The 18694-nt window shown below is 39.3% G+C and overlaps 1 protein-coding gene across 1 annotated transcript; it reads right to left on the bottom strand.

The window, feature by feature from the left end:
- Window positions 1-8501: 8501 nt before the first annotated feature.
- LOC112290642 (uncharacterized) lies at window positions 8502-14429 on the bottom strand. The gene is made up of 9 exons (XM_024537144.3): window positions 13469-14429; window positions 12478-13098; window positions 11702-12291; window positions 11226-11420; window positions 10702-10889; window positions 10269-10482; window positions 9947-10078; window positions 9605-9777; window positions 8502-9221 (listed from the first exon to the last, which is right to left on the bottom strand). Exons 1-9 carry the CDS (start codon window positions 14250-14252, stop codon window positions 8987-8989), a joined length of 3132 nt encoding a protein of 1043 aa, XP_024392912.1. The 5' UTR covers window positions 14253-14429; the 3' UTR covers window positions 8502-8986.
- Window positions 14430-18694: the final 4265 nt, after the last annotated feature.

The following is an 18694-nucleotide window of genomic DNA, read 5'->3' as shown; positions in this document are numbered from 1 at the left end:
TTATTGAATTTTTGTAAAAATAGGATTCTTTAATAAAGAATGTTGAATTAAAAACAACAAAAACAACAATAAATCATCTACCGAATAGCTTCAAGTAGAGCCTAACATCCACACAAAAACAAGTAAACGGAAAATGCAAATCATAATTCATAAATGTACAAAGGACCTAATTCATCACAACTCCAGTTTTTAAAACTCTTTATCATCATTTTATTTTCTCACGAACGTGCATCATATTTGGAAGACCCAATAACAGCAATAACGATAACGAGAATGCATCCCTTAACTATACAAGTGAATCGCTTGTTAACTCCTGTGAGTGGATGCGGGGTGGGGCGGAGTTTCCGATGCCATATTTTTTATTTTTTAGTTTTGTGTCTTAATAGTAGTAGTCCAAGGACTGCTCCCCAGCGGAAGCCATGCGCAAAAAGCAGCACAGCACCGAAGCCCAAGCTCTGGAGAAGCGTGGGAGTTGGGGGTGGGCATGCGATCTGTGGCAGCAGCTCCGCCTCCCCCCTCCGCTGCTGCCTGCATCGATTTGCGGGGCAAGAGCTGGCTGCGCATGGGCTGTGTGCAACTGTGCACACGCACCCCTAATCTAGTTTCGAAAAACTGGAAACCCTGAAAACAGTTGCCTAAAAAGGAGCTTCGATTTGAATCACCGGCGAGCTATCTCTCCCAAACCCTAATCTCTCACCACTGCAAGCAAACAAGTCTAGCTGCGAGAGCGATCCAATCACACAGAGCGATGTTCTCACATCTGCTGACGAAATGGGTACAGTTGTGGTGAGCAACGGGTTAGGATTCGTCTAAACCTTAAGCCCACAAGTGACTTCAGTCGTCGATGTATGTTGGGACACTGCGCACAAAGAGGTGGATGGTTCTGGTATGGGCTTGGAGCTCACTCCTGTGTTCTGAAACACTGCAAGTCTGTCGGCCATCTCCGTGAGGGAGAAGTTTAATCACACACGGGTTGGTGTCAGCATCGCAGAGATCCCTTTGCTGTTTCCTGCCGCGTACCCCCGCCAGAGCTCGCAGAGCAGAGTAGTAGTAATTTTTGCTTTATTTTTTGTTTTTGTTTTTGTTTTTTCGTTTTAAGTTTGTATCCCAAGGTTGGGTCCATCGAGCTGATCGCCGTCGGGAAGCTCATGTTCCGAGATCGGACGCATCCGGAGCAGAGCCAGATAGAAGTCAGTCGCCATATCCTAGACATTCTTCTTCTCTCACTGTTGCCACCCCCGTTGCCTGTTCACACTCACTCCACGCTTGCCCACGCTTTGACACGTATGTGTGTAGATTCACTCACGTATAATGTATGTATGTATGTATGTAGTCATATATATTATATATTGATCGTGCATGCTTTTGGTAAGCTTTACATTGCCAAAATGTAACCCACGTGATGAAATTATGTCACAAGAAAATTTACTCCAACTTCAATTGTTATTAAGTCTTAAATAGATAGAGAGGAATGTTAAATAAACCCATGCTTTTACTAAATCAACCCACCCTTAACCCACCCTTGATGAAGAATATGGTAGTCATGATGAATGTGGTTGGTTTTCATTTTTTTTGGATGCAATAGTGGAGAAATGAATCTAGAGGTTTTTTCTTTTCTTTTCTTTTCTTTTTCTTTTCAGGATGGTTAGGATGGGTGGGTCAATTTAGTAAAAGTTTGGGTCTATTTAACATTCCCCTATAAATATATACATATAAAGAGAAATAAAAAATATTGCAACAAATTTCTTAAATATGTATATAATGTGTAAATATATTTGTGTTATATATATATATATATATATATATATATGTGTGTAAATTGAGCCATTTAAGTCTTAATCAGCCCACCACATGATTTACAACAAAAATGCATTTGTTACCTCCACCAAAACAATGCCTCGTTGGTGGGAGGACGTCCAAACTTTTTTGCTTGAGTTAACCCACTAGTCACAGACTGAAAATCCCTTCATTGCAATGCTATTGGGACTGGGCAAGGGTAGCCTTGGGGTGATAGTGGCTGAGCCAACATCTTGTTCAATTTGTACCCTTGACTCACAAAGAATCTTTATGGTTTGAAATAACAAAATTCTAGTAGAGGTAATAACGAAAATAGAATATTATATATGTAATACACGGCATAGATTTTATTCCAAAAAATAATAATGAAATGACAATGTTGTTTTATGCCTAGTTAAATTAATTTTGTAATAACTTCATTTGATAATGCTTTCAACCTCCACAAAAAATAAAATTAGATCATTTGACATAATAAATGTTGATAATTTGTTGTATGTCACGAAACACATTAATATCATTTTTTAAAATTGTTGAATTATTCAATCTCAAAAGTACTATATTTCATTTTTAGAGTCTTCAACAACCTCAAACTATTAGATGGAGAACAAAAGCTCAATTAAAATGTATAAATGAATAAATAATAGAACAAATAGAATATATTGCCTCGACCACCATCACCACCACCTCGAAAAAGTAAACAGAAAAGACAGCGAAAAAGTTAAAACGACGGGAGACAAGTGAAGCTTTTCCGTTCTAAAGAAACAGCTTGGAAGGCTTAGCGGGGTGGCGGTTATACAGTGGACAGGTGGGGAATCACACCAGCCTTTAAGTCGCGGGCAGGAAGTTATATCTTCCCACGGGCTACCCACGTTTGTCCTGCGATGAAGAGAAGTAATAAAGCAACAAAAAAGGGTTCAAAATAGTGAGTAAATTCACTACAATAGAGATCCTACTTGAAAGGAAGTTTTTACAATGCTTGAGTACCGCCGTTCAGATGAGCTCACAACTCAGGACTTCATTTATTTGCCGGTGACTCGATTACCGGGGAGGGCCAGACGGCATATAGGATTCTGAACAAGTCTAAACTCACCCTAAGAAAGCAAACTCGGAAAAGGCAAAATGGATCTCGCACAGAATAAGCTTTCTCTATGCTTCACTTTTTATAACAGCTTTTCTTTTACTTTTTCGGTCATGGACATGAAGACTTCGTTTTCGGACGTGGGGTACAGATATGACAAGTGGATTTGCTTTGAAATGGTCCAAAGTTTTAAAAATACTTGACCGTATGACATCTGCATTAACCATTCATCCCCTTCTTCAATGCGCTCTTTTTAAATTTTTATTCCTTTTCTTTCTGATTTTGTCAACATGAAGTCCACCCTTCGCCCATCTGTCTTCTTTGATATTCGGATCACAAATACTGATCCAGTATTCTACACATGGTTTCCAAAGAATACATAGTAAAAACAAAATACCAAAACAAATCTATTTAAAAAGAGCCATTTGTTGAGCCAAAACTGCAAAATAGAAGCCTAAGAATGGTGGAGGCAGAACCAGCCCTAAATAGCCACCCCTCTCTCGGATCAAGAGGATGGGTGCTGGAACATAAGGAATATTCTCTTTTTTTATGCAAATGGGAAAGGAAAGATTATAAATAAATAAATAAAAGAAGGGAAATAGCTATGGTGATTGTAAATTAACGAATCCTGTCTTGTTGATTTTGGATGTTGGATTTCGGAGAGGGTAATAATTTTTATTCACACAGGTATGGGAAATTTGATTTTTGAGTGCAGGCTTTGTAAAGATGTTTGGGAGAAATTCATGGTATAATACGGTTGTGGAGATAAATGTATGGTTTTGCATAAATTATACAATAATTTAACATGTGTACTTTTCTTCTTGTTTGTTTGTTTGTTTGTTTGTTTGTTGTCGTTGTTGGGTTGATAGCATGAGAGGGCAAGTGAGCATTGAATACTAGTATTTACCACAAGGATTATTTATATATATATCTGGTAAAAATTGATGCCTAAGCAGCTGGAAGAAGTTTTCTAAAACAACTCTAGCATGTCCTTTAAGTCTTTAAGCATAAAATATAAAATAAAATATTCTTATACGTACTTTTTATACTTTGATTATCAAAGTTGAAAAATAATTTAATTGAAATTATATTAAGTATGATTTTAGGGAACAAAAAAAAAATTATATCTGTAGGATAATATTTAAGATATATATATATATATATATATATTTTTGTAAACAGGAAGAAATGTTAAGTACGATCCATAACCTAAACACTCATTGAAAGCACAACTCACTTATTTTCATATATTTATCTTATTCATTATTATACTAATGACAAATTGATGTATTCATCCTACACCCAATTTTACAAAATGTCGGATTGAAATAACCAATGTAATGGTTTCGTGGACAAATCTTAGACTAGTTTATAACTACACATACACTTAAAATGAGGAAACCCTTTGTTTACTTACTTATTTATTTATTTTTAATTTATTATTTCATATTCAAGACTTCTATGGCGACGAAGAGCCATAACCCTAATCACACACCCTAATAATAAAATCCACAATCACATACTTCCACATGCTAAATAGTAGCCACACCAACAACGTTCTTTGTCCCTCTTTTTACTCTTTCTAAAACAAACCCCGTTCCATATGGACGTTCCCTTCCACGTTTCCGGAGACCGCACCTTCTACGAAGCTTCTCATCTCTCCAACAAATTCAATGGCTGGATTTAGCTGATATTTGAAGACTGGAAATTTTAGTTAGGAAAACAGCAAATTTTCCAGTTTTATTGTTGCCATTTTTAAAAAACGGGGGTAACCCATTCGTTGTTTTGTTGTGGTTTGGAATGGGTTAGAGTAGAATCTAGTGAAGGGTCGGAGACTCCACTGAAACAAACACGGCCAACCCCGTTCCAAGGCAGGCAGGCAGGCACCCAGATTCAGCAGTAGTAAGGGTTGGAATTCGAAGCATGGGACTAAGTAGAGGACTGGGAGGCTAATCATCCACGCAGTAGTGTTGTGTTGTGGAGGGGAGGAAGGATGGACAGGGAATCCAAGAGCTTCGGCCCAGCGTGGTGGAGGGAGGATAAGCACAGCGGAGGATTCATGGTGGTACTATAACCGCCCCCGGGTCTCGACTCCCGCACCAAAAGCTAAATGCTGGACACGGCCCTGCAGATGAGAGAGAGAGAGAGAGAGAGCGAGAGAGCTTCCACAATTCTGCACCTCGGGAGAAAACAAACCACAGCCAGCTAAGTTAACGACCCAACTTGGGTCGATTTTTACCTGGTCAAGTCTCGAGGAGGCAGGGGACCTGGCTAATGGCTGCGTCAGCGCAGCCACCACCGACGAGATTGATGAGAGAGAGGGCGAGAGAGAGACGCTGTTCTGCGCTCCTGCGCTGAGGTAATTGCATGCACATGTGAGGAATAATAAACACGCCATTTCGGAAGAATGACGACGGAGTGTGGATCTACAAACGGGAGTTATGTGAGGGTATAAATTGTTATATTATTAAACACAGATGTTTTCATTTATTACAAACTGATGAGAAGATTTATTGCTTGGATTCAGTGAAAAAACAGACAGACAGAAAGAAAGAAAGAAAATCGTCTATTAAGGAGTCTTTATTATGAGAGAGAGAGAGAGAGAGAAAGAGGTTTGCAATTTTCAAAGTTGGTGAATAGTTGTAATTGGTGAATAATTGTATGCTTAGGAAAATCAACTGAAAAGTTGTGAGAGGAAAAGACGAGGTTGGTTTCGTTTTTGTTTGTGTGTTAGTTTGTTTTGTTTTGTTTTGTTTTTAATTATTTTTCTACATGGCATTAACAATGTCTTGTCATAATGTTTTTGTCAAGCTGTCTTTAAATTGTTGTTTTTATAGAAATTCAAGAAGTATCAGAATAAAAATTAAAAGTGCACATAAAATATGAAACTTATATATCTTTTTTTTATTTATAAAAAAACTCTAAATCAAGATTTAATATATTATTAATTAATTTAAAATTAAATTTAAATAAATAATTTTTTTTGTTTATACTTTAAACTATCAATAAATGCAAAGGCTTCTAAAAGATAGTTTTATTTATTTAATTTTTTCTTTCTTAACTATAAAAGAGACATTCATAAGATTTTTGGATCACAACCTTTTAAAGTGTGCTTTAAGGTATACAACATTTCAAAACATTTTAGTCAAGATATACAAAGAATAGCTAATCATATTGCATTTACTTGCAGTCTAAATTTTTGTATCTTTTTCAAATCATAAATTATCAACTAGTACTAATATTATATAATTTTATATTTATTAAGGGTTTGATACTTTTCATGTAATCTATGATGATTTTAATAATTATTGCTTAAATCAAGATATTTTTTATAATATTTTAAAAATATTTTTAAAATTTATTTTAATTTAAATAAAGACTTTTAACCATAAGAAAAATGATTCTTTGTCTAAAATACTCATTTAATTAGATGTAGATGACAATTTTATATATCTCTATGTCAAAGAAGTAACTACATATTATTAGATATCTTAACTTTTCTTATAAGATCTTCAAATAAAACCAATATTACTTGATTCTTAATATCCATTCTTAATTGTTTTTATTGATTTTTTTTGTTCATTAGTTGAATATTTTGTACAAAGATTAAAAAAGGTCAAGATATATTTTATCATGAAGTATTGCAACCAAGACATTTCGCCTTGTCCATTTAATCTTTAAAATAAAATTTGTAATTATTTTTTATAACATTTTAATTTTTTTCTTCTTTCTAAAATAAATGATAAATAACTTCTACCAATGAAGTTACAATTTTCTTTGTTAATTTAATGTTATATCTTGAACATAGTATCTTATTTGTAATTATTTTCTAATACCAATTGTGATATATATATATATATATATATATATATATTGTTAGAGCCATACCCCACATTACCATTCCATGATTGATTCCATCCATCCATGTCTTTGTTTTTTGTTCCATGTCCTCTATCTTCCATTCCCAACCCTCGTGCCTTATTCCCTATTTCAACCCTTGTTCCATGTCCCCCAAAATTAATCATCACAAGGTTTTGGGGTGTGGCTTTAACAACATTGGAATGTGGCTTTAATAACTCCTTATATATAATCATGTATTTTATTTAGCAAAAAATTTAATTTATCATAAAGATCTAATATAATATATTTTTTTAGCTAATCTAATTTCTAATGGTGGTTTAAAAAAATATTATTTAATCAAAATTGATTCTATAGTAAATCTAATCTTTGACTTTAAATATTTAAATATTATTTATTTCTTTAGTATCTATTTCTTTTATAGAAGAAAATTCTTTCTTATTATCTTTTGATACAGCTTAATATTAATAGAATTTAATATTCATGGAGTTTAATAGTAATGGAGTTTAAATGTTTATTCTTTGTCATAAGTTGTTAGAGATTTTATTAATGACAATTGTATAAATTAAAATTTTATTTTTATTTTTATTTTAAAAAAATATTTATAGTTGTGTTTGTAGCTTTGAAATAGTAATCCTTATAGTATTTAGCTATAAGATATTTGTCTTTATTGATAGTTAAGAAATATTTCATATGTAGAAATACCACATTTAAAGTTTTACAACAAGAAATCTTTTAGCCAAAGAAAAAACCTATTTGTAATTCTTCTTGAACAAGACTTTGGTAGAATAAAAATAGTTAATTTGTTTTTAAAAATTAACATCTTCTTTTAACATAAATTCTTCAAATAGTTCCATATTTCTTTTAAAAGATTTATATTATTAAATTGCTTCATAGAACACAAAATCCAATATTGTGCTAGTTGTAAAAGACATACAATCTAAATAATGGCAATTTTTATTAATTTTTTACTAATCCTAATTAAATTCTACATTCAAATCAAAACTTCCAAATAGATTATAAATATTGAGTTATTATTGCAAAATACCCTAATATTTATTTTCTAATAAAATCCAATTAAAAATAGAAATGGATGTACATCTACTTAACTTGACAAAAAAAGTTAAAAGTTTTGGTGAATTCTATATGACACTTACATTAATTAAAGAATAACTTCATATCATGTATTTTATTACAACCATGATTGGAATGAGATTGGGTATATTCTAAAATAAGGTGATTTTTTAAGCAACTTTGAAGAAATTGTATGATGCATGATTTGATTGTTCAAAATTTGATGAACTCTAGGTAAGATAAGAGACCTATTTACTTCAAGCTGTTTTTTGATTTAATTTACTTTGGTGCAAAGCACAACATGTGGTTGCCGTATTTTTCAGAGGGGCCACATTACGTGGTTCAAAAGTAAAAACTTTCAAAACAGAAAAGAAAATAAATTGAGTGCTTGGATAAAAACATATGGTTGGGCATGATACTATTGAATGAATTTTAAAAACAAACATGTGTGACCTGAAACCTCTAACTTGACGAAAGTGTGTCGCACAATGAATGCACTTGTTCACGTGAAGTAAAGAATACTATGTTCAGATGATCTAAGAGAAGCATATTCGGCAGGAGTATGAGCACCAAGAGTATTCCATGGCAAGACAGGCTTCATAACTCTTTCAACTACACTTAACTGTCATTGGCGTGGTATTTCACAAGGTAACTTGGCAATAGAGATAACTTGGGCGACAACAAGCCAACATGCTAATTTCATCAAGGTTGTTATTTAACTCGATCACAAAAATGATTCATACATCAAAAAGATGCCAGAAGCTTCAGGTTTCCACAAAACTGCCGCTTAACAAGCATAAAAATGGCCTATTGCCCGTGTGGGATTTCATCACGGTATTCTAAATCAATGGAGTCATAGACTGTATTGCAGACAGCGAAACCATAAAACCGTCAGGCATGATTATGTGTCGAAGCAACAAATGTGGGGATATCAGTTGGACACTACATGAAAATACATTCAGTATAATAGTTTTTTAATAAACTTCGCAACTCATTAGCACGCACTTCACGAAGATCCATCTTCAAAACACAACAGCTTGCGCGAAAGAGCCATCACCTTGCACTTGAAAGTTGATGTGATGCGGTGCAGGCACACCCATCTAAAAATGATGCCTAAGAGGTGATCGGCAGGGAGGAAATGTGATAATACAATAAAACGAACTGGTCGACTGGGGTACTTCAAGTTTCGTAATCAGTCCCAGGAATATCGTGAATTGGACGTCCTTTCTCGTTTCGAGCCATGATACGTCTTGCCATAGCGACTTGCTTCCCAAGGGCGAAAACGAATACCTTCCCTGTGCCTCCCGCACCTCGGGCAGTCCTCCCGACTCGTCTTACGTACTCACTTGGATCACGAGGAAAGTCGAAAAGTATCACATGCTCTACGTCGAAGGAGTCCAATCCCCTAGATGCTCTGATGCACAATTAGGCCAATATTTTCATCATTACAAGCATGTCAGCTTTCCAGGAACAACCTAAACGCTACTGATAGGTTGCCAGACTTTTCTGACCTTAACATGCTAATGATCATCTAAACACACAGTAGTTCAAGCTAATAGACAACTACAACCCCACTACCTAACTGGCCAAGAAAGGCACACAGTTACTTAGTTTCATAATCAGTAGGACATGGCAGACGTGTAAACGAGTAATGCAACGTAAACTGAAAGAATAGTTCCTACTTCAAACGACCACTTAAAAACTGAACGCCAAGAAACTACACTTGAACCCTTTAGCCGTTTGAGCCTATGAACTGAACAAGCCTAGGCAACCCTGAAGGAAATATTCACCAAGTACCTGTCAGTGCAAACAAGAAATAGACTCTTGCTAGGTTGTGATTCCAGAAACTGCTGCATGCTTTCAAGCCTCGCCTCTTGCGAAAGGGCTGCATGGTATGGAAGCACCGTGAGCTTGGTGCCATTGCGGTCATGCCGGTAGAGGGCATTCTCTACGTCTCTGCATGTCTCAATCTGCATACGGGAACAAGAGCGTAATCGTAAGTTCCAGCTTTGAAGGAACCATAAGCCCATTGCAAAGACTGTGGGAACTCCTTTGAACATACTTGAATACGGAGTGCAACGAGGACACCTTGCGACGGCTTTGAAGTACTTCATAAATGCCCTAAATGGCAAGCTTTACCTTGTTGCAGAAGATTATGGTTTTTGAGACGGGTCTTTGATCTACTAGTTGCAAGAGCGCTGCTTTCTTGCTTAAGAAGGCCTTTTCAGGTGTCTTCTCTTCTCCATCCGCTTGACTACAATCCACTAGCACCTGCTTCCTCACAAATGAAATCTCATAAGAAACATGAAAATTAAAATTAAAGAATGCTAACGAAACGCCCTTATTAAGAAGACAAATATTCAAATAGAGACTAAGTATGTACAGATGGACTACATGCTGTTGGCCACAGGCTGAAACATTACATGACAGATAAATGGTGACATGCGTAAGAAGTGATAACCTCCTGAAGGCCAACAGCTGTACGATGCAAAGTTGGTCCCATCAATGGGATGGCATCGGGGTATCTTGTGAGAAGGCTATCATGAATATCGAGAGGAAGAGTCGCTGTCACATGCACATACTGCACACGCCGTGATGCTGCTTGCTCCAATGTTTGCAGAACTGCTGTAAACTCTTGGTCATCATACAGAATGTCTACTTCGTCCAACACTACGCTGCATCACGAGAGTCCGTCCGGCTGTCAATACTGCTCACGAGGGATAGAAAATATAGCCATTCTTCACATATAAAAGGAAAAACGAAAGTGGACGCTCCAACCCGACAATTTTCTTATAGAAAAAAATCATCACAGCGCGATGAAAACCAGATGAAAACAGCACATTAATCGCAAATGGTAGAGCAAAAGATGCACACTCAAATGGGTGGAGACATACGTTGTAAGATTGTCCAGCTTGAGGGAACCCTTTTCGAGGTGTTGAAGGAAACGGCCAGGAGTAGCAATCACTACGTCAGCTCCTTGTGCCAGGCTTTCTACTTGAGTCTTCCATTTGAATCCACCTGTCAGGACGAGGGACCTGAAGGGGGCTCCGCCTCTTGAAAACGCTCGGCAAACATTGAGTATCTGTAACAGCCAGTATCACGGTAAGCTGTCAAAGTCTCTTTATGAGAGCAGCCATGTTTGTAGTTATAACATTTTTCTAAACTTTCAAAGACTGAGCAAACTGGAGGTCCTCATTTGGTGACATATCTTGCAAGGGCTGGAAGCACTGCACTGTGTTCTCAACGAGACTAAAACCACGATCATTCTTCACTAAAAACAAATGCCATTGATATCTCCAGTAGCCACATTTCAGTGGAAACTGACGTGCAAAACTATTTACTTCGAGACCATTGCATAGACGATGACTTGCTTCAATGAAGATATCCTAGAAGCTACAAAACCATGATAACTCCCAACCTGAACTGCAAGCTCACTGGTAGGCGCCAACACGAGGACCCTAGGCTTCTTATTCAGCTGCTTCGAGCCACCTTTTTCCTCCTCTGCACGCAACTTCTGAACGAGTGGGGCTAAGTACGCAAGGGTTTTTCCTGATCCTGTTTGATCGGCAACAATGCAGCTCTGTCCGTCCAATATTGGCTTGAATGCCATGGCCTGCACCGTGTCGCTAAAGTCAGCTTTTCAAACACTAGGTACTCCAGTTAAGTAGCTACCATGGAATCATTTCGAGACGCTTGCATGCTCAGCCAATGCATTGGCAAACTGGGTGCAGGTTGATTAAGTTGGTACATGACTAATGACTACTGCAAACCCATAACCAGAAATCAAAAGTGATGCAAGCGCCAGAGTAGGACCCCTTCACATTTCACTTAATTCCATGTTCTGACTGCTGCCTTCGCCGCCCCGCAAGTCTCAGGGTTCCCAATTCCACTCACCTGTATTGCAGACGGTTTCCTTATTTGAAGCACCGATAGAGCACCTATCACCTCCTCCGAAGCACCCAACCCCTTCAACGATTTCGTACTGAAGAACTCTGCAGCCAAGCTCGAATCATAGTTGCTCCGTGCCTTCAAATCCCTGAACCCCCGTGGTTTCACCACCGTCACGTTACTCGACTCCTCCTCACTTCTCCCACCCGCTTGTGCCCTGCTCATCTCTTTGTTTCTCGCAACTTTTTCCACGTCCTCGTTCACAGTTTTACTTGCCAGCTTCCGCTGCGTTTGCAACCTCAGCTCATCCAACAGACTGGACCGCACGGGGACGGACTCACCGGATTTCCGGTCTGCAACTCTTCTACTTTCGTACTCGTCATCACCATCATCGTCAACATCTATGATCCCAGGGTTCATACCCCCTTGCACCCACTCCTCCTCCCTCACAACTTTCTTTACGTCCTTCCAAACACTTCGTTGACTCCTCTCGTTTGTGGACTCGCTCTCAAAGCTTGCCTCGCTCACCTCGTCTGATGAGACCCCACCCTTGCCAACCAACCCTGCTGGTGGCCAACCCAGCGATTCACCATTTCCTGCAAAAAGACCAACATCGTCCGTGTTCATCCACACAACATGACCTCTTCATCTTACACACGTTCTCTGCCACTGATCAACTATATCCAACAAACTCACCACTCTTGAAACTACATTCTTGTCTAGACTGCACGGAAACAGCTCTCTCATTGCCCAACGGGATGAATCATGGTCACATATATCACCTCCGGCGGAAGAACTACTCTCGTCACCACGGACGCTGACGTCCTCATCAGATGCTTCAGAAGGAGACGAGTCACTCGAGCCTGCAGAGAAAAGGGTTCCGACTGGTGGCCATTGCTGATCAGCATCCTCTTCAGAATGTACACTGTCCACAGAACTGAACTCAGACAAGGAACTTCTTTGAGACTTTCTTCCAGCTCCGTTGCTGCTACTTGGAACAGTACTGTCGTAACCATCTTCCGTCTTCCCAGTTACAAGCTGACCAGCAAGGGGCCAAGATTGATCAACGTCGCTGCTCAAAACTTGGCTGTTGTTGACGCCGTTCATTGGGAGTTGGTGAGATTTATTACCCACAGCTCCATCAAGAGAAGTCACCGAATGTCGCCCAGAGTGCGATCCCTCTGAACTTTCAGACACCACACTGTCCTTCTGCTTGTAATCTCGACCAAATACCCTGATTCTCGCAGATCTCACAGGTTTAACCACTTCAGGTTCTTCAACCAAGTTCGCAGTAAGCTCATTACCGAATTCGTCGTCCTCCTCATCGTCGTCGTCATCGTCATAATCTGATTCATAAACATCGTCCTCCACATCGTCGTCGTCATCCTCGTCAGCGTAAGCCCCTGAAATATATTGAACTGTTTACTAAAAGCAGAAGTGCAATCCAAAATCAAATTCGAGTCACGCTCGTTGAACTGCACAACCTTGAGGTTTACCAATTCTTGCGCAAACATACTACATGAGAGGCTCATGAGATCGTAGGCACCATTCTTAAACCCTATACCCAATATCCCAGCATCTCTCCACTATACTCTGCTTCCACCAAACCAGCACCCACGTCAAAATATTACTGGGATTTTGCTCACTTGTGTAATGTCTATATCTGACACCGCTACCACATTGCAGGCACAATCAGACGAGTTCCACACCGTCGCAAAGTGGTACACAATTCCCAAACGCTAAACCCTATAATGCCCAACACAACAACCATACCTCCTTGCCGCACGCCTTTGATACTGAAAGCACCAGAGGGACCATCCATGGAGGCCTCCATAGCCTTGTACCAGCTCTCCTCCGACACATCTCCTGCAGCCACTATGGTGGTAGGCTTCCATTTCAAGTCTTCCTGTCGTGGCATGCAATCTTCGTCCTCAATCCCCCACACCACAACTTTCTCCCCCGTCTCCTCATCCACCACCTCAAATGCATCGCGGTGCATCCTCTTGTCAGCTGCCTCGCGGAGCGCATCATATCTTCCACCTCGTCTACCGCTGCCTCTCGCACTGCTATGCCCTGAGCCCCTGTACCCTCGCCCACTTCCCGCAGAACCCTTCCTTCTGTCACTGTAAGAAGAATTCTGGTCGCCATATCTCGCACTACCCCTACCTCTGTAACCACGTCCTGCGCCTCGACCTCGCCCCCGCCCCCTACCAAAGCTCTCTACCCCGTCTCCCCCACTCTCCTTAAAATCATACTCACGTCCATACGTCCCGTCTTCCTTTCTTCCATTATCTCTCGACACAGTACCCGGGCCTTTTCGTTGTGGACCCCAATTCCTGTCTCCTCTACCTCTCCCACTGGCACTCTGCGCAACAATTTGTCGCCGACTCGAAACACCCGTCTCCTTGTCCTGCTCCACAGCCTTCCACATAATCCCACCACCATTCCAAATTCCACAACCCCTCAAATTCCTGGCGCTTCCCGTCTCGCGACGCGGGCATCCTCCCACGACACCCACATGGTACACAAGCGACCTCGCGCATGCCATGGATTGCATTGCAACTCCCAACCCTTGGAAAGTCCTCTCTCGCAAGGGAGACTAACGAATTCGGGATTAAGCCATGGACTGGCCACGCCACCAAATTGAGTCCTTCCGAACACAGAGCCGCGAGCCAAAACCCAAACCCAGAGGCAAACCCAACAGCAGCTGTGGCAGATTCCAGCAGTAGGGAATTCTCAAGAGTGTCAATGCCAAGCGTGACGGGATTGAGGCAAAGATCGTCCCGAAGGCGATTCCATGCCGTTGGTAGTGGGAGATTGACGGCTGAGGCTGAGTGATAGGATAAGATGATGAGCAGTTGCTGTCGAAGGCCACCTACACCAGAAAACAAACGAACTAAAAAAACTCCCCCCCCCCGCCAATCCACTAGCTTGTTAGTTTGTTTGTTTATTAGCTGGAATTATAATTTGTACGAGGGTGCTGCATTTCTTGTGCATGATTCTTATTTAAATGAGTTGATTTAGCAAAAGGTAGGTTGACTTAACAATTTTCTATATACATATATACCTATATTTACACTTGTGGAATATTATAGACTGTCAAGGACAAAGACTCGATGAGGGAAATTATACACAAAAAGGCTATCTCGATATAATAAGTCAAAATATAAACAAGTATGTATATTAAAAGGAAACTGGAATGGCTATTGCCACAAGACAAGAAACTAAAGACTCTTGAACCTGGACTAGAAGCAAGAAAGGAGTTGACAAGAGTGAAGAAGCCTTCACTCTTGTCTCTATATATACTATCTAACTAGGGGCTACGTGGCGACGTTCTATAGGACCTCCAATATGTGTTGACTTTGTAGGACACATGCCTTGACTTACAAGGCAAGTTTTTCTACGTGTGGGCCACATAGTTAGCTTGATCTTCAAGCTAACAACATGTGTGGCACATGGCCAACTTGTTGACCACGTTTCTAATCCAAAAAGTCAATTAAAGACACCTATGAAGTCAAAGCAGCATCTAGGGAGTTTCTAGGAAGCTTCCATATTAAATATTATAGAATTAACTTACTTTTATCTACTTTTACTTACTTCTACCTATTTCTATATGTAATTATTAGGTTACATGATTATGGCCGTGACATTACCCCCCCTTCTAGAGACGAGTTCCACGAGGAGCGGTCATCATATGTTGAGGAAATCTATGATGCGACGAATTGTATTCGCCACATACTCTGATCTCTGTTCTCTTCGAAGATGATTGATAGGGCCTCTCAACCATCGGTAGTGTCCCATACCAGGGCGAGAAGACCACCCAGTTATTTGATCATTGTTGAGGCCTTCGTAACTTCCTTCGAATAGAATATTTGGAACACCATCAGGAGTTGTTCCTACCTGTAGCAAAATCACCAAACATCGGGAGTCCCTTCCCAAATCGTGATACCAAACGCGTTGTATCTCACCATCTATTCGAGGAAGAACATGTCGTTCTTGAAGAACTTCATCTCAATTGCGTCGTCTTGAAGGTTGTGACAATCGTAATGTCTCGTCGGGCAGGTCAGCAAACGAAGGTTCTTAAGTTGAATCCGCTGGTTGTTGGCTCTCCATCTAATTAGCGTCACAAATGCAAAGAAGTTACAAACAAGGATAGGAAATTGAATGTTATCTTGCCTCAATCTTGTCTCTTTTATAAGAGAGATTTTCATCTTGGTTTTGATGGATGTCGTTGATGAAAAACTTTGACTTTAGCTGATGCATTTGCTAGATTCCTGGATGGCTTCCATGTGCGTTCACTAATATCATATCCGCGCCAATGAACAAGATATTCCAGCTTATTTCGGCGCCGCCTTGAGTCTAATATCTCTTCCACCTCAAATTCTTCATTATTATCTACTTCTATAGGAGGCGGTGGCATTTGTCTTCTTCCTTGTATATCCACTGTCTTATATGGTTCAAGAAGAGACACGTGGAATACAAGATGGATCCTCATTGACTCCGGTAGATGTAACCGATATGCAACTGGGTTGATCTGTTCAGAAACAGAAAAGGGGCCAAGCCTACGATAGTCCAACTTGTCACAAGGTCGAGTAGTCTTGATATTGCGACGAAGTAGCCATACCTTATCACCTACGTTGAGTTGTGGTTGCTCCTTACGATATAGATTTGCGTTTATCTTTTGTTGTTCTTGAGCTTCCTTCAATTGCGTCTTCATTATTACATGTAACTCTGACAACCGATTTGCCATATCTTCTGCTGCAGGATTATCAACTTTTGAAAAATCAAAAGTATCAAGTCGTGGATGATAGCCATAATTGGCAAAGAAAGGTGTTTGTTGCGTGGAAGAATGTACCGTATTATTATAAGCAAACTCTGCCAATGGCAGAAGGGTTGTCCAATCATCTTGTTGGTAGTTGATAGTACACCTTAAATATTGCTCCAAGACTTGGTTTACGCGCTCTGTTTGTCCATCAGTTTGAGGATGGAAAGCCGAAGATAGCTTTATGTCCACTTTTAAAATCTTGAAAAGGGTCCTCCAAAATCTTAACACAAATTGAGTTCCCCTATCTGATATGATATCTTTAGGTAATCCATGATAGCGATAGATATTATCAATGAAAAGCTTAGCTGTTTCTTCACCTGTGATAGATTTTGTACATGGCACAAAATGTGCCATCTTGGTGAAACGATCTACTATCACAAATATAGAATCATAAGATCTTGAGCTTGGAAGATCTGTGATGAAATCCATAGAAACAGAAGACCATGGTTGCTCTGGTATAGGTAATGGCTGAAGAAGTCCGTAAGGTCGATGACGAGGAATTTTTGATCTTGAACAAATATCACATGATTGTACAAAGTCTTTGACTGACTTCCACATTTGTGGCCACCAAAAATCTCTTGATATGAGTTCCAAAGTCTTATTATATCCAAAGTGCCATGCTGTTGGAAAGTCATGACGTGCTTGAAGAACACGTAAACGTGCTTCTCCTTCTAGAACATATAGGCGTCCTTCAAAATATAATAGATTATTCTTGAACTCGAACTTAGAAGGATCATGAGACTTGGAAGAATTATTCTCGATATCATGAACAAGAGGGTCTGAGGACATACTGGACTAGATTTGCTTGAGAAAAGTTGAATCAACAGTCAATGTTGATTTCATTGCTCGGAGATGAAATTGCTCCGGTTTCAAGAGGACCGTTCTTTGTTACTCAAAAGCTGCATCTCCTTCTTTTGGTGCAAAATAAGAACGTCTAGATAGGGCATCGGACAAACCTTGTTGTTTTCCTGGTCGATAAGTGATAATGAACTCGAATCTTGACAAAGACATACTCCAATGAGCTTGACGACGATTCAATACGCGTGCTGACATGAAATACTCGAGGTTCTTGTAATCTGTATACACAGTGACTAGACTAGAAGCACCTTCTAGATAATGACGCCATTCTTGAAAGGAATCCACGATCGCAAGAAGTTCTTTATTGTGGATCTCATAATTGATCTCGGCTACTGAGAATTTTTTTGAATGAAAAGCTATCGGATGAAGTTTGTCATCTGATCCCATTTGTGATAAAACTGCACCCAAGGCAAAATCTGATGCATCTGTTTCCATAAAAAATGCCTTGGAAAAGTCAACACAATATAAGACTGGTGCAGAGACAAACGATGTCTTTAAGACTTCAAATGCTACTTCCGCTTCTTGATTCCATTGGAATTTATCTTTACTAGTCAAGCGTGTAAGTGGAGCTGCAACTCGTGAGAAATCTTTGATGAAGATGCGATAGTAATTGGCAAATCCCAAGAAACATTGGACATCTCTTACTGTCCTTGGAATCTTCTAATCCATGATTGTTTGGACTTTCTTAGAATCCATCATGAGACCATCATTTGAAATGATGTATCCTAAAAAGTCAACTTGAGTAGTGTGAAATACACACTTTTCCATCTTGGCGTACAATCCTGCATCTCTAAGTTTTTGTAATACTTGACGAACATGTATTTCATATTCTTCGACGTTCTTAGAATAGATCAGGATATCGTCTAGGTAGCAGACGACAAAATTGTCTAAGAATTCACGAAATACATCATTCATGAGATGTTGAAAAGCAGCTGGTGCATTCGTGAGTCCAAAGGGCATGACATTATATTCGAAATGTCTATACCTGGTTCGAAACGCAGTCTTCTATTCATCTCCTTCTTTGATCCGTACTAGATTATATGCTCCTCTTAGATCTATTTTTGTATAGATCTTAGCTTGATTCAACTGATCAAGGAGTCCTGATATCAAAGGTAATGGATACCTATTCTTGATTGTGATCTTGTTGAGTCCTCGATAATCAACACACATTCGTAAAGATCCATCTTTTTTCTTTACGAATAGAATTGGAGCTCCTGTTGGAGATTTTGAATGGCGTATGAAATTCTTCGCTAAATTCTCATCAATATATGTCTTGAGTTCAGCCATCTCATCTTGCGATAAACTATAAATTGGTC

The sequence above is a fragment of the Physcomitrium patens genome, chromosome 13, assembly GCF_059467195.1.
Source record: "Physcomitrium patens ecotype Gransden chromosome 13, ASM5946719v1, whole genome shotgun sequence".
NCBI classification, from domain to species: Eukaryota; Viridiplantae; Streptophyta; class Bryopsida; order Funariales; family Funariaceae; genus Physcomitrium; species Physcomitrium patens.
This window is presented reverse-complemented; position numbering and strand designations above follow the sequence as displayed.